Below are 19,148 nucleotides of genomic sequence, written 5' to 3' on the forward strand. Positions count from 1 at the left end.
ACATAGGCTGCACTTTCCCCCATCCTACACAATTAAATCAACTCCATAGAGTATTATCAGCCTACCTGTTGGCCCTTGGTGGTTGAAACATTCTTCTCATTTAACTTTTAATTCCATCTTCCATTCATCTTCTAACTTGCTTGCCACGACACACACAAAGCCAGAGGATAGTGGCGCTTTGATGACTTGTGATTGGCCGACAACAACAAGCTACACGCGGTACTCTCGTGAAAAGGCTGAACAGCAGCATGAGTCGCATTCGGGTCTGTATGGGTCCTTACCCATACAAATCAGAACAAGTGACAATAGAATCAGATCCGAACCCAGCTCCGAGGGTCAACTACAGAATTTCGGACCCGGCCCGGTCGGGACCCGGGTAATCGGGTTCAGGTGGACCCGTGAAGACCTCTAGTGTACACTGACTTCCCTGACCACCATTACGGCTCTCCTGGACCTCTCCATGTAATAGTATTCTCTCTCCCTCTAGATGCCATTACGGGTCTACCCCTGCTCGCTCTCCCTGCTGTGACCATGGATCAACCAGTGCTCAGCCAACCCAAGGAGGCTTTCTCCACATGTCAACACAGCAGGAAACTCCATCACCATCACTCTACTGGACAAAACGCACTGTACTTAGCTCTCTCCCTCTAGAGTTTAGACTGTGTGTCTGCGTGTGTGTGTGTGTCTGTGTGACCCCTGCAGGGTTGGATCTAATGGCGCTAATGGAGGTTCTGTGTTGTGGTGCTGAGACCATAGACGTTGCCTGTCTTTGTCCTCCAGGGGCCTGTTTGTTGAGTGTTACAACTCAGAGCTTCGACTTCAGAGTCAGAGTGTTGTCCTCAGGGGGAACAAGAACAGCACAACCACAAGAGACATGTTGGTGAAAAAAATTGAGCAGACCTGTATATAGAGTACATATAAAACTGGGTAAAAATGTAACCACATCATGAGCTCAAGTGGGGAAGTGGTTTCCTTTTCCTGTATAATTTGCATACATGAATGAATGAACATCCAGTTGTCTATTGTTTTCATTCAAATGATGGCTCACACAAAGACAAGTAATATGAACTCAACAAACAAAAGATCTATGAAAAATATTAGATGACAACCTGAAGCTTATTGAGAATAGCTGAAATAGGAATATTCTGAAAATCTAAACTGAACAATAAAAATAAGGTTTTTAGAAAACGTAGAAAATGTATTACAAATAAAAAAATATTCAGACCCTTTACTCAGTACTTTGTTGAAGTACCTTTGGCAGTGATTACAGCCTCAAGTCTTTTTGGGTTTGACACTACAAGCTTGGCACACCTGTATTTCGGGGGTTTCTCCCATTCTTCTCTGCAGATCCTCTCAAGCTCTGTCAGGTTGGATGGGGAGCGTTGCAGCACAGCTATTTTCCGATTTCTCCAGAGATGTTCGATCGGGTTCAAGTCCGGGCTCTGGCTGGGCCACTCAAGGACATTCAGAGACTCCTGCGTTGTCTTGGCTGTGTGTTTAGAGTCGTTGTCCTGTTGGAAGGTGAACCTTCGCCCCAGTCTGAGTTACTGAGCACTCTAGAGCAGGTTTTCCTCAAGGATCTTTCTGTACTTTGCTCCGTTCATCTTTTCCTCGATCTTGACTAGTCTCCCAGTTCCTGCAGCTGAAAAACATCCCCAAAGCATGATGCTGCCACCCCCATGCTTCAGGTTTCCTCCAGATGTGATGCTTGGCATTCAGGCCAAAGAGTTCAATCTTGGTTACATCAGACAAGATAATCTTGTTTCTCATATAGTCTGCGAGTCCATTTGATGCCTTTTGGTAAACTCCAAGCAGTCTGTCATGTGCCTTTTACTGAGGAGTGGCTTCCATCTCCCCACTACCATAAAGGCCTGATTGGTGGAGTGTTGCAGAGATTGTTGTCCTTCTGGAAGGTTCTCCCATCTCCACAGAGGAACTGTGGAGCTCTGTCAGAGTGATCATTGGGTTCTTGGTCACATCCCTGACCAAAGCCCTTCTCCCCTGATTGCTCAGTTTGGCTGGGCAGTCAACTCTAAGAAAAGTCTTGGTGGTTCCAAACCACTGTGTTCTTCAATGCTGCAGACATTTTTTGGTACCCTTCCCCAGATCTGTGCCTCGATACAATCATGTCTCGGAGCTCTACGGACAAATATTTCGACCTCATGGCTTGGTTTTTGCTCTGACATGCACTGTCAACTGTGGGACCTTATATAGACAGGTGTGTGCCTTTCCAAATAATGTCCAATCAATTGAATTTACCACAGGTGGACTCCAATGAAGTTTAATAAACATCAAGGATGATCAATGGAAACAGGATGCACCTGAGCTCAATTTCGAGTCTCATAGCAAAGGGTCTGGATTCTTATGTAAATAAGGTATTTCTGTTTAAAAAATATATATAAATGTGCGAACATTTCTACAAACCTATTTTCACTTTGTCATTATGGGGTATTGTGTGTCAATTAATGAGGGGGAAAAAACAATTTAATCCATTTTAGAATAAGGCTGTAACGTAACAAAATGTGGGAAAAGTCAAGGGGTCTGAATACTTTCCGAAAGCGCTGTAGATCACTTTCCCGGTTCTGATTCTGTTCCTAGACAAATTACGTTATTTTCCGGGTTTCGGTTCTGTTCCCTGAACCGGTTCCAACCCCTGATAAAAACAGCTTTTCTAGGAAAACTGAACTCCCCTAATCCTTTGCTTCCGAGTAATACCACCACCAGACGCCCCAACGCCCATCACAACAACATAATCCAATATAAGAAGGGCTTCTGCCCTGAATGAGACTGGAGAGAGAGGGAGAGGGGGATGGGGGAGACAGAAAAAGAGAGGGGGGGGTAAACAGAGAGAAGGGAGAAATAGAGAGGAGGGGTGAAAGAGAAGGAGAGAGAGAGGAATTAGGAGTGAATGGATGGCTGGAGGAAACAGTGAATGGCTGGTGAATGGACGAGAGAGCCATCATGCCTGGAGGACCACACTGACATAAACACAGACAGTAACAGGCCCCAAGGTGCCAAACAGCACAGCTAACCACATGATCTTGACGAGCGTGTGTGTGTTTGTGTGTTCTGTGTGTGTGAGAGAGGAAAGCGCATGGTGTGTGTGTGTGTTCTGTGTGTGTTCCCCTCCTAATGGCCCGTACAGACGTCAGAGCCGTGGTCTGTCCCCTGGTCTGTTCCACAGATGAGCACTAACGATGACGCTCCTTGCCTCTCACAATGTCTTCCCACAGCCACAAAAACAGCAAAAAAGAGAAGAGGAGATGGAGAGACAAACGAGAAGACAAAGACGGAGAGAGAGAGAGAGAGAGAGAGAGAGACGGAGAGAAGAGCGAGGAGTTCAGAGAGAGCTAACTAAGGATAAAGTGTGAGAGGTGTCTCCTTTTAAGGATATGAAAGTGCGAAGTGTGTTGCTTGTTGGATTGGGTGATTGGGTTTTGACGCTTGTCAATGTTCAGTGTTCGCAGAACGTAAACTCACACCACACAGACAACCATGAGTCAACCACAGTGGAACACCAACCCTGTGGGCCCAAGTGATCACCTAAATATGCTCAAACATCTCAGCACACGTCAAGCTAGGATATGCTCCAGTATGATAGCCCACCACAGAGAGCTGCGTTTTGAACCCCCTTATGCTTCCCATAGGGACGCACACACGATGCTTGACATACAGGGTTAAAGGCAGTGGTTAACTACAGCTGGTTATCCAACCTGACAACCTCTGGGACCACTGTTTAACCCACGGAGGCAGGACAAAGCTCCTGGGTTTGTATGTCGATCATGACTCGAGCCATGAACACACACACACACACACACACACACACACACACAGGGTGTGTTTTGCAGGTCTGGTAGGGATTACTAGCATCACTGCTCCTGTGTTTATTTGACCAGGCCAGCCCTCCCATTGCCCCCCCCCCCGCCTGCCTTGTACGCTCTTCTGCACGTCTGTTTGAAATGTCAGATGGGCAGAAAACGATGGAGGGACGAGAGCGGTGTGTGTGTGTGTTCTGCCTCGGAGCTGGACATGAAACATAAACCAACAGCTGCAAAGAGCAAATGTCCCCCTTTTACTTGTCAAAAGATGAAAAGAGCTTTCTCTTTGTTTATGAGAGAACGATGCTCTTTATGGCTCCTTCATTATTTAGAGAGCTTGATAACACAGTTTTTACTGAGCAATGGAGTCTAACAGCGGACCAGACCAGTGAACTTACTCATCTAACGGACAAAGCTCACATCAGTCAGACGGACACAATAAGAATTAGAAAACAATTCCATCCAAACCAATTTGAGAGGCATTGAATTTTGTGGCTGAACATCCTACCTGCAGATGGGGTGATGGTGTCAAAGCCAACTCTCCAGTACATGCCCTACGATGAGCCCTCTCAGGCCCGGGGACCTACTAACTGATTGGATTAGCCTAATGTTCTGACTAACGAGATGTATTGACAGTATATATTTATATCATCAAATCATCCTTTCTGATAAGATCAGAACAGTAGTGGTAATAAAATAGACTACAGGATAAACCTTGTAGATAGGATTTAGGGATAAAGCATGGATAAATGCTTTTGCACATAGCTAAAGCACAGATGAAGAAGGTAGCTAAAGCGCGTAGCATGAAGCACAGGTCAGGTGGATGGATCTGCCGACTTTGTGGGTCTACTGTGGGGGTGGTAGGGAGGGACCGTGAACAAAGTTACGGGCCCAGGACACGGGCTTTCAGTACTTTGAGAAGCACGAGTATAGAGAGTGTATTTCTAAACACAAACGACCATCCTCCACCACAGCCCTACATGATGGTCCACCCCAGCCTCACATGATGGCCCGTCACATCACAGACACGTCGGGCAAATCAGGCCAAAATGAATGTGCGCGAGCACACACACACACACACACACACACAGAGATCTGCCTTACATAACAGTGTGTGATGGCAGCTGAGGACGCCACTCCCTCTCTAACTCCATCTTTCAGAGGACACCTGGCATCTGTCCTCTGAAAGATGGACTGAGAGAGAGAGTTAGAGAGAGAGAGTTAGAGAGACAGAGAGAGTTAGAGAGAGAGTTGGAGAGTGAGAGAGAGAGTTAGAGAGAAACACAAATCTACAGCTAAGCATGCAGAGTGAGATGTAGAGGGACAGGGCATTGGGTCTTATGTAATGACCAGTGCAGCTTCTGTGGGTTGGTACAGGGCCTTTCCTACTCTGGTTGAAGGCAAGGGGGAGAGATGGTTGGTTCTTAATTTCATATCAGTCTCCATCTCCCTGTGCCACTAGAGTTAACACGTTACCCTGTGTCATCATGCCTTACCGCCAGAGACCTCTTGCTGCTCAGACAACAGGTACTGTACCTTAGTGTCATGGAAGTGTCATCGTCACCTTAGAGAAAGGAGGAGGAGAAAGAGGAGTAGGATAAGGTTCAGGGGATCTCTCCAGCTCAGGGACTTGGAACAGTGACACCTCCCTTCACAAAATGTCACATTCCCACTTTCCTTTTCACACCCCTAGCCGGACTCGCAAGCTCCCTCTGTCACACGTAACACACTTGTGATACACACAAATGTCACACACACACTCTGTGATATACACATGCTGTGTTGTCCCAAGTTTGTGTTATTTTGCATTTTTTAAGCAAATTCTGCACAGCGTCATCACCCCAGCAGTTGTGAGGTAACGAGCCGCCAGTCAGCCATCTCTCTCTCACACACACACACACACACACACACACACACACACACACACACACACACACACACACACACACACACACACACACACACACACACACACACACACACACACACACACACACACACACACACACACACACACACACAATTGTTATTACAGAGCATTGATCTGGCCTGGGTTTTAAAGCAACTCTCCCTGCTCTGAAACCCATTAGGCCTTCTGGAAGTAATTAATGGGGGGTGGAGGTTTGTGTTTGTGTGTGCGCGTGTGGCAGCTGGGACACACTTGAGGATGCAACACACCCCCCCCCCATCCTGCACACCAAAACGATAGCTACTCCAGTTGAAAACCTGGCAAAAGAAATATATAATCTGGTTTATCCCTATGGCCTCATAAAACGTATCCAGTGTATGAAAAAGCTGAAAAATGCAGCGTGTCGGCAAATAAAAGCAAACAAATAAAAAAGGCTTAATGTTCACCAGCATGATGTCATCTTCAAGCGCCTTCAGTCACTGTATTCAGTCCCTGCATACGTCTGTGCTCAGAATGCCTTGACTTGTGTACACAAAATGACCACCAAATTACCAGGGAATAACTACTTCTCCAACAACACAGAACAGAGCAGGTCTGGCAGGCTGGCTGTAGGATAGTGCAGAGTGAACAGCCACTGTCTTAGTGCTTTCTCTACTTCACTCTGTGCATTACAGGCCTTGCATACAACACATAGAGTGCCTTCAGAAAGTATTCACACCCTTAACTTTTTCCACATTTTGTTGTGTTACAGACTGAATTTAAAATGGATTCAATTAAGATTTTGTCTCACTGGCATACCCTATAACGTAAAAATTGAATTATGCTTTTAGACAGTTTTACCAATTAATAAAAAATGAAAAGCTGAAATGTCTTGAGTCTATTAAGTATTCAACCCCTTTGTTATGGCAAGCCTAAATAAGTTCAGAAGTAAAAATGTGCTTAACAAGTCACATAATAAGATGCATGGACTTACTCTGTGTGCAATAATATGACTGTGTCTACCTCATCTCAGTAACCCACACATATAAGTATCTGTTTTTAATTACACTTTGGATGGTGTATCAATACAACCAGTCACTAAATAAATACAGCCATCCTTCCTAACTCAGAGAGGAAGGAAACCGCTCAGTGATTTTACCATGAGGCCAATGGTGACTTTTAAACAGTTACAGAGTTTAATGGCTGTGATATGGGGAATGGGTCAACAACATTGTAATTACGCCACAATACTAACCTAAATGACAGAGTGAAAAGAAAGAAGGCTGTATAGAATAAAAATATTCCAAAACATGCATCCTGTTTGCAATAAGGCACTATTTTATTTAAATGTTTTATTTAACCTTTATTTAACTAGGCATGTCAGTTAAGAACAAATTGTTATTTACAATGACGGCCTACCAAAAGGCAAAACGCCTCCTGCGGGGAAGGGGGCATGGGATTAAAAATAAAAATAAACTGCAAAGAATGTGGCAAAGAAATTAACTTTATTTCCTGAATACAAAGCGTTATGTTTGGGGCATACCCAACACATCAAATTAATTAAATAGAGCTAAGCACAGGCAAAATCCTAGAGGAAAACCTGGTCCAGTCTGCTTTCCACCAGACACTGGGAGAGAAATTCCCCTATCAGCAGGACAATAACCTAAAACACACAGCTAAATATACACTGGAGTTGCTTACCAAGATGACCTTGAATATTCCTGAGTGGCCTAGTTACGGTTTTGACTTAAATTGGCTTGAAAATCTATGGAAAGACTTCAAAATGGCTGTCTAGCAATGATCAACAAACAACCTGACAGAGCTTGAAGAGTTTAAAAAAGAATAATGTGCAAATATTGTACAATCCAGGTGTGCAAAGCTCTTAGAGACTTACCCAGAAAGACGCACAGCTGTAATGACTGCCAAAGGTGATTCTAACATATATATACTGAGGGGGGTGAATAATTATGTGAATTCAACATTTCTGTATTAAATTTTCAATACATTTGCAAAACTTTCAAAAAACATGTTTCACTTTGTCATTATGGGGTATTGTGTGTAGATGGTTGAGAAAAAATATATGTTTAATCAATTTTGAATTCAGGCTGTAACACAACAAAATGTGGAATAAGTCAAAGGGTATGAATACTTTCTGAAGGCACCGTACATGTACAGAGCATTCGGAAAGTATTCAGACCCCTTCCCTTTTTCCACATTTTGTTACGTTACAGCCTTATTTTAAAATGGATTTAATTTTTTAAAATTAATTGTCATCCTTGAGATGTTTATAAAACTTGATTGGAGTCCACCTGCGGTACATTCAATTGATTGGACATGATTTGGAAAGGCACAGACCTGCCTATATAAGGTCCCACAGTTGACAGTGCATGTCAGAGCAAAAACCAAACCATGAGGTAGAAGGAAATGTCCGTAGAGCTCCGAGACAGGATTGTGTCGAGGCACAGATCTGGGGAAGGGTACCAAAAACGTTCTGCAGCATTGAAGGTCCCCAAGAACACAGTGGCATCCATCATTCTTAAATGGAAGATGTTTGGATCCACCAAGACTTCCTAGAGCTGGCCGCCCATCCAAACTGAGCAATCGGGGGAGAAGGGCCTTGTTCAGGGAGGTGACCAAGAACCCGATGGTCACTCTGACAGAGTTCCAGAGTTCCTCTGTGGAGATAAGAGAACCTTCCAGAAGGACAACCATCTGTGGAGCACTCCACTAATCAGGCCTTTATGGTAGAGTGGCCAGACGGAAGCCACTCCTTAGTAAAAGGCACATGACAGCCCACTTGGACATGAGAAACAAGATTCTCTGGTCTGATGAAACCAAGTATGAACTCACATCTGGAGGAAATCTGGCACCATCCCTCCGGTGAAGCATGGTGGACAACAACTTCTTGGCTTAAGCAGAAACAGGCAAGTAGCCCACTGTCCCTATCCAATCCCAGACCCATTTCTCAGGATAAAGATCTGATCCAACCTAGTGTAACCCAGCAGCAGGTTCTCTTTGGCTCCAGGAACAGACATCTTCGTGCAATTCACTGCATTGCGCACGTCTCCATTGTGTTGTGCGTAAAAGCAGCATTACACAAGCAAGGAGAGTAATGGAAGTGAAAAACACTACCAGCTGCATGTGATGCAATTACGCTGGCAATTACCTGATAGACAACCACAGCACCAGGCACTGTGGAGCCTTGGAGGAGGCAGGGAGGGAGGCAGGGGGCAGGCAGGGCAAACACTGCCGCCCAGCAGACTGATGACAGCTCAGAAGCACTGGGCAACTCAGAGGGCTAGCCTTGAACCCTCTTGTTCCACAGAAAGCTAAATTCAGAAATGTATGAGATTTTATTCCGAAGCATCAACAATCTGCAATGTCAATTTTTCAAACCTTTATTTGACCAGGTATGCCAATGAAAACTAATTATATTTTACAATAAAGACCTGGTTATACAGTATGAACATTTATAAACACTCATCGCTCAAACACCGAACCCAATAACGCTGCATGTTCAACTGGGCCATAGTAATCAACCACAGTGACGTGATCGGTGGACAGGAGCTATGGTTTATGAGGACTCCTCCAGGGTTTATGAGGACTCCTCCATGGTTTATGAGGACTCCTCCAGGGTTTATGAGGACTCCTCCATGGTTTATGAGGACTCCTCCATGGTTTATGAGGACTCCTCCATGGTTTATGAGGACTCCTCCAGGGTTTATGAGGACTCCTCCATGGTTTATGAGGACTCCTCCATGGTTTATGAGGACTCCTCCAGGGTTTATGAGGACTCCTCCATGGTTTATGAGGACTCCTCCAGGGTTTATGAGGACTCCTCCATGGTTTATGAGGACTCCTCCATGGTTTATGAGGACTCCTCCAGGGTTTATGAGGACTCCTCCATGGTTTATGAGGACTCCTCCATGGTTTATGAGGACTCCTCCAGGGTTTATGAGGACTCCTCCATGGTTTATGAGGACTCCTCCAGGGTTTATGAGGACTCCTCCATGGTTTATGAGGACTGTAGTCATCTGGAAGGCTTCTCAAGGACAGTTCTCCAATGCTGCTGATATAGGGGCTTGAGCCATTATAACAGGACGCTATTGTAGACATTTAGAGAAATCTATCATATTTTATCATTACACTTATGATTCATCAGAATTCACACAATTGATTACATTAGCTGTCTGTTCCCTCCAATTAACTGAGAAAAACACCCATTGCATAATTATTTTAATAAAGTCCTCCTTTCAACAACAAAAAATCTGACCATACATCAGTCCACCTTCTCGTACTCTGACTGAGACTCCTCCACGCCTCTCCTCCTGAACATGGCATTGTGCTGTGCTGTGTTACACGGCAGCATTTAGCCCACTTCTCTCTCTAATTAAAATAGACTCGGAGAAAACAAACCCTGCACCAAAATCCTTCAACTTTTTTTTTCTAGCCTCTCCCTCGCTCTCCCTGGCTCGCACTCTTTTTCAGACGGACTAACAGATGTACAGACCTGGTTTCTGTTAAAGGCTGGCTTTCTTCCCCCCCTCCCCATCTGCCGGGCATATTTTCAAACTAAAACACACCATTGAGTGGGTAACAGTACGCTCCTTGTCTAGGGCCAGGGGCTCATATGACTGGCCAGCAGGGTAGCCACTCTGTATATGGGGAGAGGGGAGCACGTTGAGGCGAGAGGGGAGAGAGGAGAAGCTAGCCGGGACCAGGGTGAGAGGAGTAGGAAGTTGGGAGCAGGGAGAGGGGAGCAGGGGAGAGAGGAGGAGGGGGTAGGGAGCAAGGAGAGGGGGAGATGGGATCTGGGCAGCGGCCAGTCCAGGTTAAAAAAAACAAGCTGCCTCTCAGCAGTGGGCTTAGCAGCCCTACAGCTACAGCTAGTCAGCTAGACTTGGGGCTCGAGCTTTCTCTCTCTCTCGCTGGTACACTCATACACACAAATTCTCCAAAACGCACACAGATGCACAAGCACACACACATCCACATTTGGGTACACAATTATGCGTACACATTTTGCACACATATGTGGACACACACATAAACGCGCCTTCACAATCATGCATGAATATATACATGGAGCATACGCTCGGCTGCCCAGGCAAGCATACAGACACATCCCATCCCTCCTGTTTCACATGTGAGTGATGTTGATGTGAGTCTGATAATGAACTCCTAATGAGGAGGATAAGTCAGACTGTGACAACCGGAGGCAGAATTTCTCTTTGGGATGACTCTGGTCTCTAACTCCCGACACAAGAGACTACACAGGCATCTGCTATGTTTCACTAGTGAATGGAAAGAGAAAACAACCCAAATCCTAATGTACCTTCAGGTACTGGATAGAAAAAAACAAGTACATGGAAAAGAAGCGTTGTCTATATAGGAGACACTGCCTTGGCAGCCGCGGCAGAAACTGTAGAAATGTTTTAGTGTTTGGAGTGAGTGTGTGTTAGTATTTGAGTGTGGTGTCTGTTAGTGTTTTAGTGAGCAGAGCGGCGCTGTGGTGTGTTTATAAGAACAGTGGTGAGGTTCCACAGGCCAGCTAGGCTGTTGTCCTGTTACGACTGACAGCTTTGGTAGACTTGGCAGGAAACTGTTCTCCCTCCTCCCTTTCTCTCATCTCTCTCACGTCTTTCATCACTCTCCATCCCCATCCTTCTCTTCCCCACTTGCTCTCTGCCCTCCATTCCTCCCTCCTTCTCCACCTACCTCTGGCCTGAATTCATTCTTTTTGTCTTCATAAGTGCTACAGCTGCACACCTGGTGACAAAAGGGCACGGCGCTCTCTTCTCTTGCTCACTGTCTATCTTTCTTTACCTCTCCTATCCTTTACCGCTGCCTCTGTCTATCAATCTAGATCTTCCTTTGTCGCTCCCTCTCTGCATCTCCCCCTGTCTCTCTCGTTGCTTCTCCCTCCCACTCTCTTCTTCCCCTGCATCTCTCTATACCTCCCTACCTTAACCTCTCCGTCTCTCTTCCTCTCCAGGACCATGTACTGGTGGTGCTGTTCTCTGAGACTTGGGTCGCTGTGCAGCGCTGTGTTTTTTAAATGAATGAGGTTTGGCAGCCAGCGGCCCCATCAAACAGCTGAAGCTACACATTCCTCAGACGCCCTCTCACAGTCGCAGCTAGGCCCCTCTCACTCACAACCAAAATAAGGTTGGCCGTGCTGAGCTTGTGTGAGTGAGTGAGTGAGTGAGTGAGTGAGTGAGTGAGTGAGTGAGTGAGTGAGTGAGTGAGTGAGTGAGTGAGTGAGTGAGTGAGTGTGAGTGAAGTGAGTGAGTGGAGTGAGTGAGTGCGCATGTGTGTGTGCGCACGTAAAAGATCCCTCTGTCCATTCACACACAGACAAGCTCAATGAAACAGAGAGGGATAGGCAGACTAATAAAGTCAACATCCAGCATGTCTAGTCATCAGGTAGAAAAGACACCCTCTCTGCTTCCGACAAGATGAAAACAGGTGAATGTTCACTATGACAACATGTAGAGGAATATGCTCAACACACACACAAGCGCGGCACGGCCAAGCTTATTTTGTTGGTGAGTGAGCGGCCTAGCTGCGACACACACACAAGAAGCCACTAAGTTAAGTACAAACCGGTTCTAAGTTAATCTGTTTTTGTACAGATGTAGGATCTTAATTTGAGCCAGTTTGCTACAGCATGAAAATAATCCTGCAGCAACAGGAAATGTGAATTATTATGTGGATTATAATTCATGTACATTTTTGTAGGGGTTGATACATTTTTCTTAAGGGAAAATCAAGTCCGGAATTTCAAATTGGGATCTACAAATTTCAGAAGACTTTTTAAACCTCAAATACATTACAAGCTTTACATTTCCTGCATCGCAGGAACGTTCTCCTGCAACAGGGGGATCAAAATAAGATCGTACATCTGTACATGATCCAGGCCCTATTGGGGACTATAGTCTAAACCTACGAGGGCAGATAGAATAGTCCAGCCTACTAACCTTGTATCAGTGGCACAGAAATTCAGGAATCTATGGCACAGAGCGTAATGTGGCGGGTCTCTGTGGGAATGAATGTGCGTCACTGAGAGAATAGTGTTTCCCTCAAATAGATTCTCGCTGCACCCTTTTCTCCTTCAAATTTAAATGAATCACACCCTCTCTCTCTTTCTTCTCTCTCTCTGTCATTCTCTCTCTCTCTCGCTGTGGCATAGAAATATTAAGACGTTTGATAATTAGGTAATATACAGTTCGAAAATTGAACAAAATTCAGAACTGTTTGGACTGTTGGAGCCCCATTCCCCAACTCTTTTTCAAGCATTCAACTATTTTAGCAGAAGCATTGTTATAATGTATGGCATTGTATAATATACAGTCTTCTGTGTGTGTGGATGGGTAAAATGAAAATGAGAACCAAGGCAGAAACTAATCTCATAAAATGGAATTTTTAAATGTCCTACTTACAACTTCTCTATTACTGAGCCAAAGTTTGGATTGAATCTGCCCCGAACTCACTAGAAAAGGCTATTTCCTCGAATCATATCCCTCTAGAAGCCTCTGCTAAAACACAAACATTTTTTGCAGCTAGCTCGTCCACTGCAGCGCTACCACAGAGCTACTCACACTGTCTCTGCATGCACTCAGTCTAAAAGGAGATTTATATCATGCTATGTCATTAGAAGTGCTCTAACGTTCTAAGAAATCCCCCAGAATTCATTAAAATACTATTTATGAACCAGTAATCTATCTGAAACGGTTTCATCTGACATGACAATGTCTTCCTCAAACTATACATTCTATATTATACAGATGGTAATGAGTTACTAAGAACTGAATGTTCATAAAGCCTACCTTACACATCGATAAACGCATCGTAAACGTGACATTATGGCTACATTGAGCAAAACAATGGCGACAGGAGAGTTCGAAGTAGCAGTGGAGGACTTCTAGGAGCTGTTTGATGCTGCAATGTAAAGCAAGAACACATTCTGGCAGGCAGTCAGAGGAGGCTGGCTCATAAATACTGCAGGAGGACAGGTTTATGAAAATCTATGCTTCTCTGAGTTGAGCGAGAACTGCACCCAGAGGAGAGCTGCGCGCACACACACACACACACACACACACACACACACACAGGTTTTTTTAACCCTTGGGAAAAAACATAAGGCTGCTTCTCAAATTATACCCTCAATCAATTTCCATTGCACTAAAATGCCATTCACTATAGAGAATACAGAATAATGTCCTACCATCATAGGTGACATTTGATAATTTCCTATACTGTACAGCACATACAGTGACCCTGGTGACCGGCGACCAGGCCCTGTTTTTCAGACAGACTTGTTTTGATCAAGCCAGTGAGCCTCTCCTGGTGTAGCTAGCCTTCTCTCTCTCAAGAGGCTTACGCAACTCACTTCAAGGAGACGCCTGTGGAGGACAGGACACGCTGCCTGGCCTGCCGCTCCGCACAGCACTCACCCTGACCAATCGCAAGGCCTCTTGAGTATCAAAGCTCCCGAAACCAAGTCCTCTGAGAGAGGGGGGCCAATTTGTCAGACCTCGTGTCGTTGTGTGTTGTTAGTGAGGTTGGTCAGCATCATTGAACACGATTCGATCAGATGACCCATCGCTAACAGATGACCCATCGCTGTACAGTTCAAAAGGGATGTGCCCAAAGTCACTCAGCAGTCAACACCAAAACACATGGCCTAAATCCTTTGCAATAAACATCCGTATGAAGCTATGGGCCAGCTAGGGCCTCTTACTTAAAAATAAGTCATTATATTTAAGACTTTGGACAGCGTGCTCATCCAGAGTACAAAGTACAATATCCTTGTGGATATCCATGTGGATTTTATATGTTCAATGTTGTTTTTTTATGCTCCTTTGCTGCAAAACCAATTTCCCTCTGGGACAAATACATGTGAAACCTTTTCGAGAGTGTCCGGTATCTCGTCTTTAAAATAGCGGAACATGCCTTCTGCCAACACAAAACGTCTGCTTGGATATCATCTCAACTTGGATACCTTTTTATTTTGGTTTTATTCGAAACTATCACCCGAGGGCGTAACGTCAATGGGAGGCAACACAGTAGGAACTGCTGAGAAGGTGTGGAGGAGGTAGAGCTGTGGTGAAAGTTTACCCTTGAAGATCAGGGACAGCAAATCGAACATTTATGAGATCAGTCGTTGTCGATTCACTTTGTTGTAGAAATCACAGTTGAGATGATGCATTATGAACACCACCCACAGGTCTGGTTGACATACTAGAGTACCTCAGCTTCATATGTGTTCATTCACATCATACATGCTGAGGAGGATTTAAAAAAAAAACGTTGCAGAACAGCAGAACAGCATGTCTTCTCTGTTGTACAGCTTATAAAGGCTGTATACTTGGGGAGTCCCATGCACAAAACCTGTACATCTGCATTTCAAATATAGCAGCTGTACTAACTTTAGATTGCAATTCAATGATGAGAGAAGATTTCAGGTAGTATAAAAAAAAGTCCAGCGTTGCACAAAATCTGTTCTTGAAGACAGGAAACCCTTCTGAGGATACACAGTATCCTGAGACATAAAATAAACAAAGCACGAGGCCGAATAAAACAATAGGCAAGGTCAGTAAATGCACTTGAATACAATAAAAAGATACTCTAGAATGTGTACCTTCACATTTAAGATTAATTTCTTATTCATATAAACCACATTCACGCCGGTCTGTCGAACGCGTTTCCTGGTAACCACCGTATAAAAACACGTGAATTACAGTAAACGATGCAGAAATGTGTTTGATATCAGTCTCTAACTACTGATAACCTTTTAAAATTGGTGTGAGCTGACGTGAAAGCTATTCCTCCGAGCCAGAGCCGCCCGGGCCAGGTCAAACAAAAGGCCGGGTTTGAGGGCTGGTTATCAGCCCTGACTCTGTCTCAGGTGACCCGCCCTGGCATGACTTACTACCTGAAGGACAAAGCAATCCTTCGCTAGATGGACGGACTGGACACACAACATATACACTATACGGACCACTGGACAGTGGCATACAGTTGTTTATCAAAAGCACAAACACATACTTGCAATTTGAACAATGGCCAACTTTAAAATAGAACAGAAAAAGGCAGCCAGGGTTAGAACGTGTATGCGAAGAGTATTTCACCTTTAATAGCGTAGATAAAGTGCTCATGATAGAATCAGCACAAGTTTACACACGTGTTCTATATTCAGAGTAGCCTATAGGAATATGTGTCAGAGAAGAAGCTAAGCTTTGAGGCATCCCGCAAAGTAATTCAAAGGACCCTCTAATGTAATAAAAATATGACGAATAATAATAACAATACTAGTCATAATCATAATAATAATACATTCGGGCACAATGCATAAATTGTGTGCACATTTTTGTGTCATTCCCTTGCTCTAACCCAAACGAAAAAAAGACAAACATTCAAATTATAGCTAAGCTTTTACCTGTTCCCGTGGAAGGCATGGGAGTGAGGTCCTTCGGTGGGACTTGCTGTTGCTGTGACTGTGCGCCATGTCTGAAGAGACCACTGAACTGGACCTTCGTCGCCTTTTAAACACGGGAATGATATTCTCTTCCTTCCCCGCTGTCACGTAGCTACAACCCGCCCCGAGTGGCACTGAGCCCGTCAGGAGCCGGTCAGCATACCTCGCTAGCAGGACCCCCAGCACTCCTACCAGGTACGCCAGGTAGGGTCTCCAGCTGGCCCGGATCTTGTTGAGGGAGATGAGAGACACAGTTCTGATGATACTGATGAAGACGATGACGGAAACCCCCTGTCCGAGTCTGACCACCATCAGCGCTCCGACGGCTAGACAGGATAGAACCACCACGGTGGCGGTGAACGACAACAACTGGTCCTCCGCACCGTACAGGAGAGACTGCGCCGCGGCTTCCCCGAAGTGACACACTGCCAACAGAAACACGGCGGTCCGGATCAGCACCCCGCAGCGGATCAGGTACAAGCCAACCCAGAAGAAGGCACATACGAGAGTGAAGACGGGGGACACCAGGTACCAAACGTTCAACAACAGTTCCACCACACAGGTCGCCACGAAATAAACTAGAGATCCAGACTCGCCGTTATTCTTGCTGTTACTGCTGCAACTCTGCTGCTCCACGTCCCAGTCCACCAATCTGACCAGCAAAGCAAGAATAACCGAGACAGAGCCCACACACACCGCGGACGACAGTCTTAGGGAACTCCATATATCTGCAAGTCTCAGCCACGACTGGCAGCCCGCGTCCTGATACAGAGGGGTGACACATGTTTTCACATAGCCGTTGCGCTCCACCGCCCGCGGGCATTTCTCATGAGCGCTCCTTGATATACGTCTGCCGCTGTCAGCTTCCACTTCCATCGTCATCACACAGGGGGGACGAAGGAAGCGGCGTGAACTATATATTCGCAGTGTGTAAATGTGAAAGGTTCAGTGCATTTTCATACACCATGTTTGACAGAGGGAGCCATAACGCGCGGCAGTGTGTGGGGCTGTGCGCTACTGCTTGCGCGCTTCGAAATTATTGACCCATTTCTCCCCAAAACACACATAAAGTAGGCCACATAAAAACACAGAACACGAATGAACGAAAACACGTACTGGAAAAAGTAACGTTTCACTGTTTAGCCTTCAACAAACCACGTAAAACATCCCCATATTTCTATTGTCCTCCCTGCGCGAGAGCAGCCTCCATCCAGTGAACCAGAAAGAGCAACTCTTGGCGATTCGCACATCTAGGCCACTGCCTGCATCTCGTCTCATCTCCTTCTATCTCGCCCTCCCGCACAACACTATTCTCTCTCCTTTGTGCCGCTCCGTCTGTTCCTCTCTCTCCGTATTATTTATCCCTCACGTTTCTTCTGCTCTTCATAGGCTAGGCTACTACTCTCCTCTTGAAGAAACAGCAGCGGAGTTTGCCGAAGCGTGGCATAATGCTGCCCGGACGTAAACCATGTTTACATAGAGATTTCCTGACGTTTTTTATTTTTTAAAAGGAGATGAAATAGAGCACCGGCTTGGTCCGGTGGCTCGAGAGGCGTCACAAAACAAATCAATGATGATGGTGATGGAATTTATTATAATTATGATAATGAATGCAATAGAATTAGGCCTATTTCCACAAACATCAATTATAACATTTTCTGTAGGCTATGCTGGAAATAAATACCATGATGTCATGATAGTCGAAAATGGCTCGTGAGATAATGCATATTAAACTCACTTGCATCATGGGCCACGTCATCCAATCCATATCCTGAAAATATGAGCTCAACTTACACCTCTTCTCTCATAGCGTATTTTATGAAAGCAATTCACTTCAGAGGGTAACCATTAGGCTATCTTTCACTTTTTATGATCTTATCATAGTAATTGATTTTAGGGTATATCCAAATAAATCTATTTTCATGAAAGAGGAGTCCAGGCAGGTGCAACTGAAGGACAATTCACATGATGTAAGACTGGATCTGACGGTTTGTGTTGTGGGAAGAATGGCACCCTATTCCCTATATAGTGAAAAGTAGTGCTTTACATAGGGAATCTGTGGCATTTGGGACCCAAGTTCGATTCAGAGAGGATATGTATTCAGAGAGGAAGGCGTTTCAGATTGTGTTTACAGTATGCCGCAGGTAGCAGTCACACATCCAACCTCCCTCCCTACCAGCTATGTGTTGTCACATTGTAGCTTTTTAATGCTTGACCTTACATGTACTTTTTATTTAACCCTTATTTTAACAGGTAAATTGACTGAGAACACATTCTCATTTATAGCAACAACCTGGGGAATAGTTACAGGGGAGAGAAAGAGAGATGAATGAGCCAATTGGAAACTGGGGATGATTAGGTGGCCATGATGGTATGAGGGCCAGATTGGGAATTTATCCAGGGCACCAGGGTTAACACCCCCTAAGTGCCAGGTCATCTGGTCCAAACACACCAATACAGTCGTGAAGAGGGCACGACAAAACCTATTCCCCCTCAGGAGACGATTTGGCATGGGTCCCCAGATCCTAAAAAAGTTCTACAGCTGCACCAACGAGAGCATCCTGACCAGTTGCATCACCGCCTGGTATGGCAACTGCTTGGCATCTGACCGTAAGGCACTACAGAGGGTAGTGTGTATGGCCCAGTACATCACTGGTGCCAAGCTTCCTGCCATCCAGGACCTATATAAATAGGCGGTGTCAGAGGAAAGCCCATAAAATTGTCAGAGACTCCAGTCACCCAAGTCATAGACTGTTTTCTCTGCTACCGCACGGCAAGCGGTACTGGAGCACCAAGTCTAGGACCAAAAGGCTCCTTAACAGCTTCTACCCCCAAGCCATAAGACTGCTGAACAATTAATCAAATGGCCACTGGACTATTTACATCGACACCCCCCCTCCTCTCTATTTGTTTTGTACGCTGCTGCTACTCGCTGTTTATTATCTGCGCATAGTCACTTCAC

The 19,148-nt window shown here is 45.1% G+C and overlaps 1 protein-coding gene across 2 annotated transcripts in view; it reads right to left on the reverse strand.

Moving 5' to 3' along the window:
- LOC106609188 (cGMP-inhibited 3',5'-cyclic phosphodiesterase A) overlaps positions 1 to 17,662 on the reverse strand; it is an 80,589-nt gene extending 62,927 nt beyond the window's left edge. Inside the window, exon 1 of one of the 2 annotated variants that reach the window (XM_014207699.2) lies at positions 16,148 to 17,662. In XM_014207699.2, coding sequence (XP_014063174.1) covers positions 16,148 to 17,068 — 921 coding nt within the window. In that variant the 5' untranslated portion in view covers positions 17,069 to 17,662. The remainder of the gene's footprint in view (positions 1 to 16,147) is intronic. The other variant, XM_014207700.2, reaches the window with a different exon arrangement.
- Between the last annotated feature and the right edge of the window lie 1,486 nt (positions 17,663 to 19,148).

This window comes from Salmo salar, chromosome ssa07 (genome assembly GCF_905237065.1).
Source record: "Salmo salar chromosome ssa07, Ssal_v3.1, whole genome shotgun sequence".
Classification (NCBI taxonomy): Eukaryota; Metazoa; Chordata; class Actinopteri; order Salmoniformes; family Salmonidae; genus Salmo; species Salmo salar.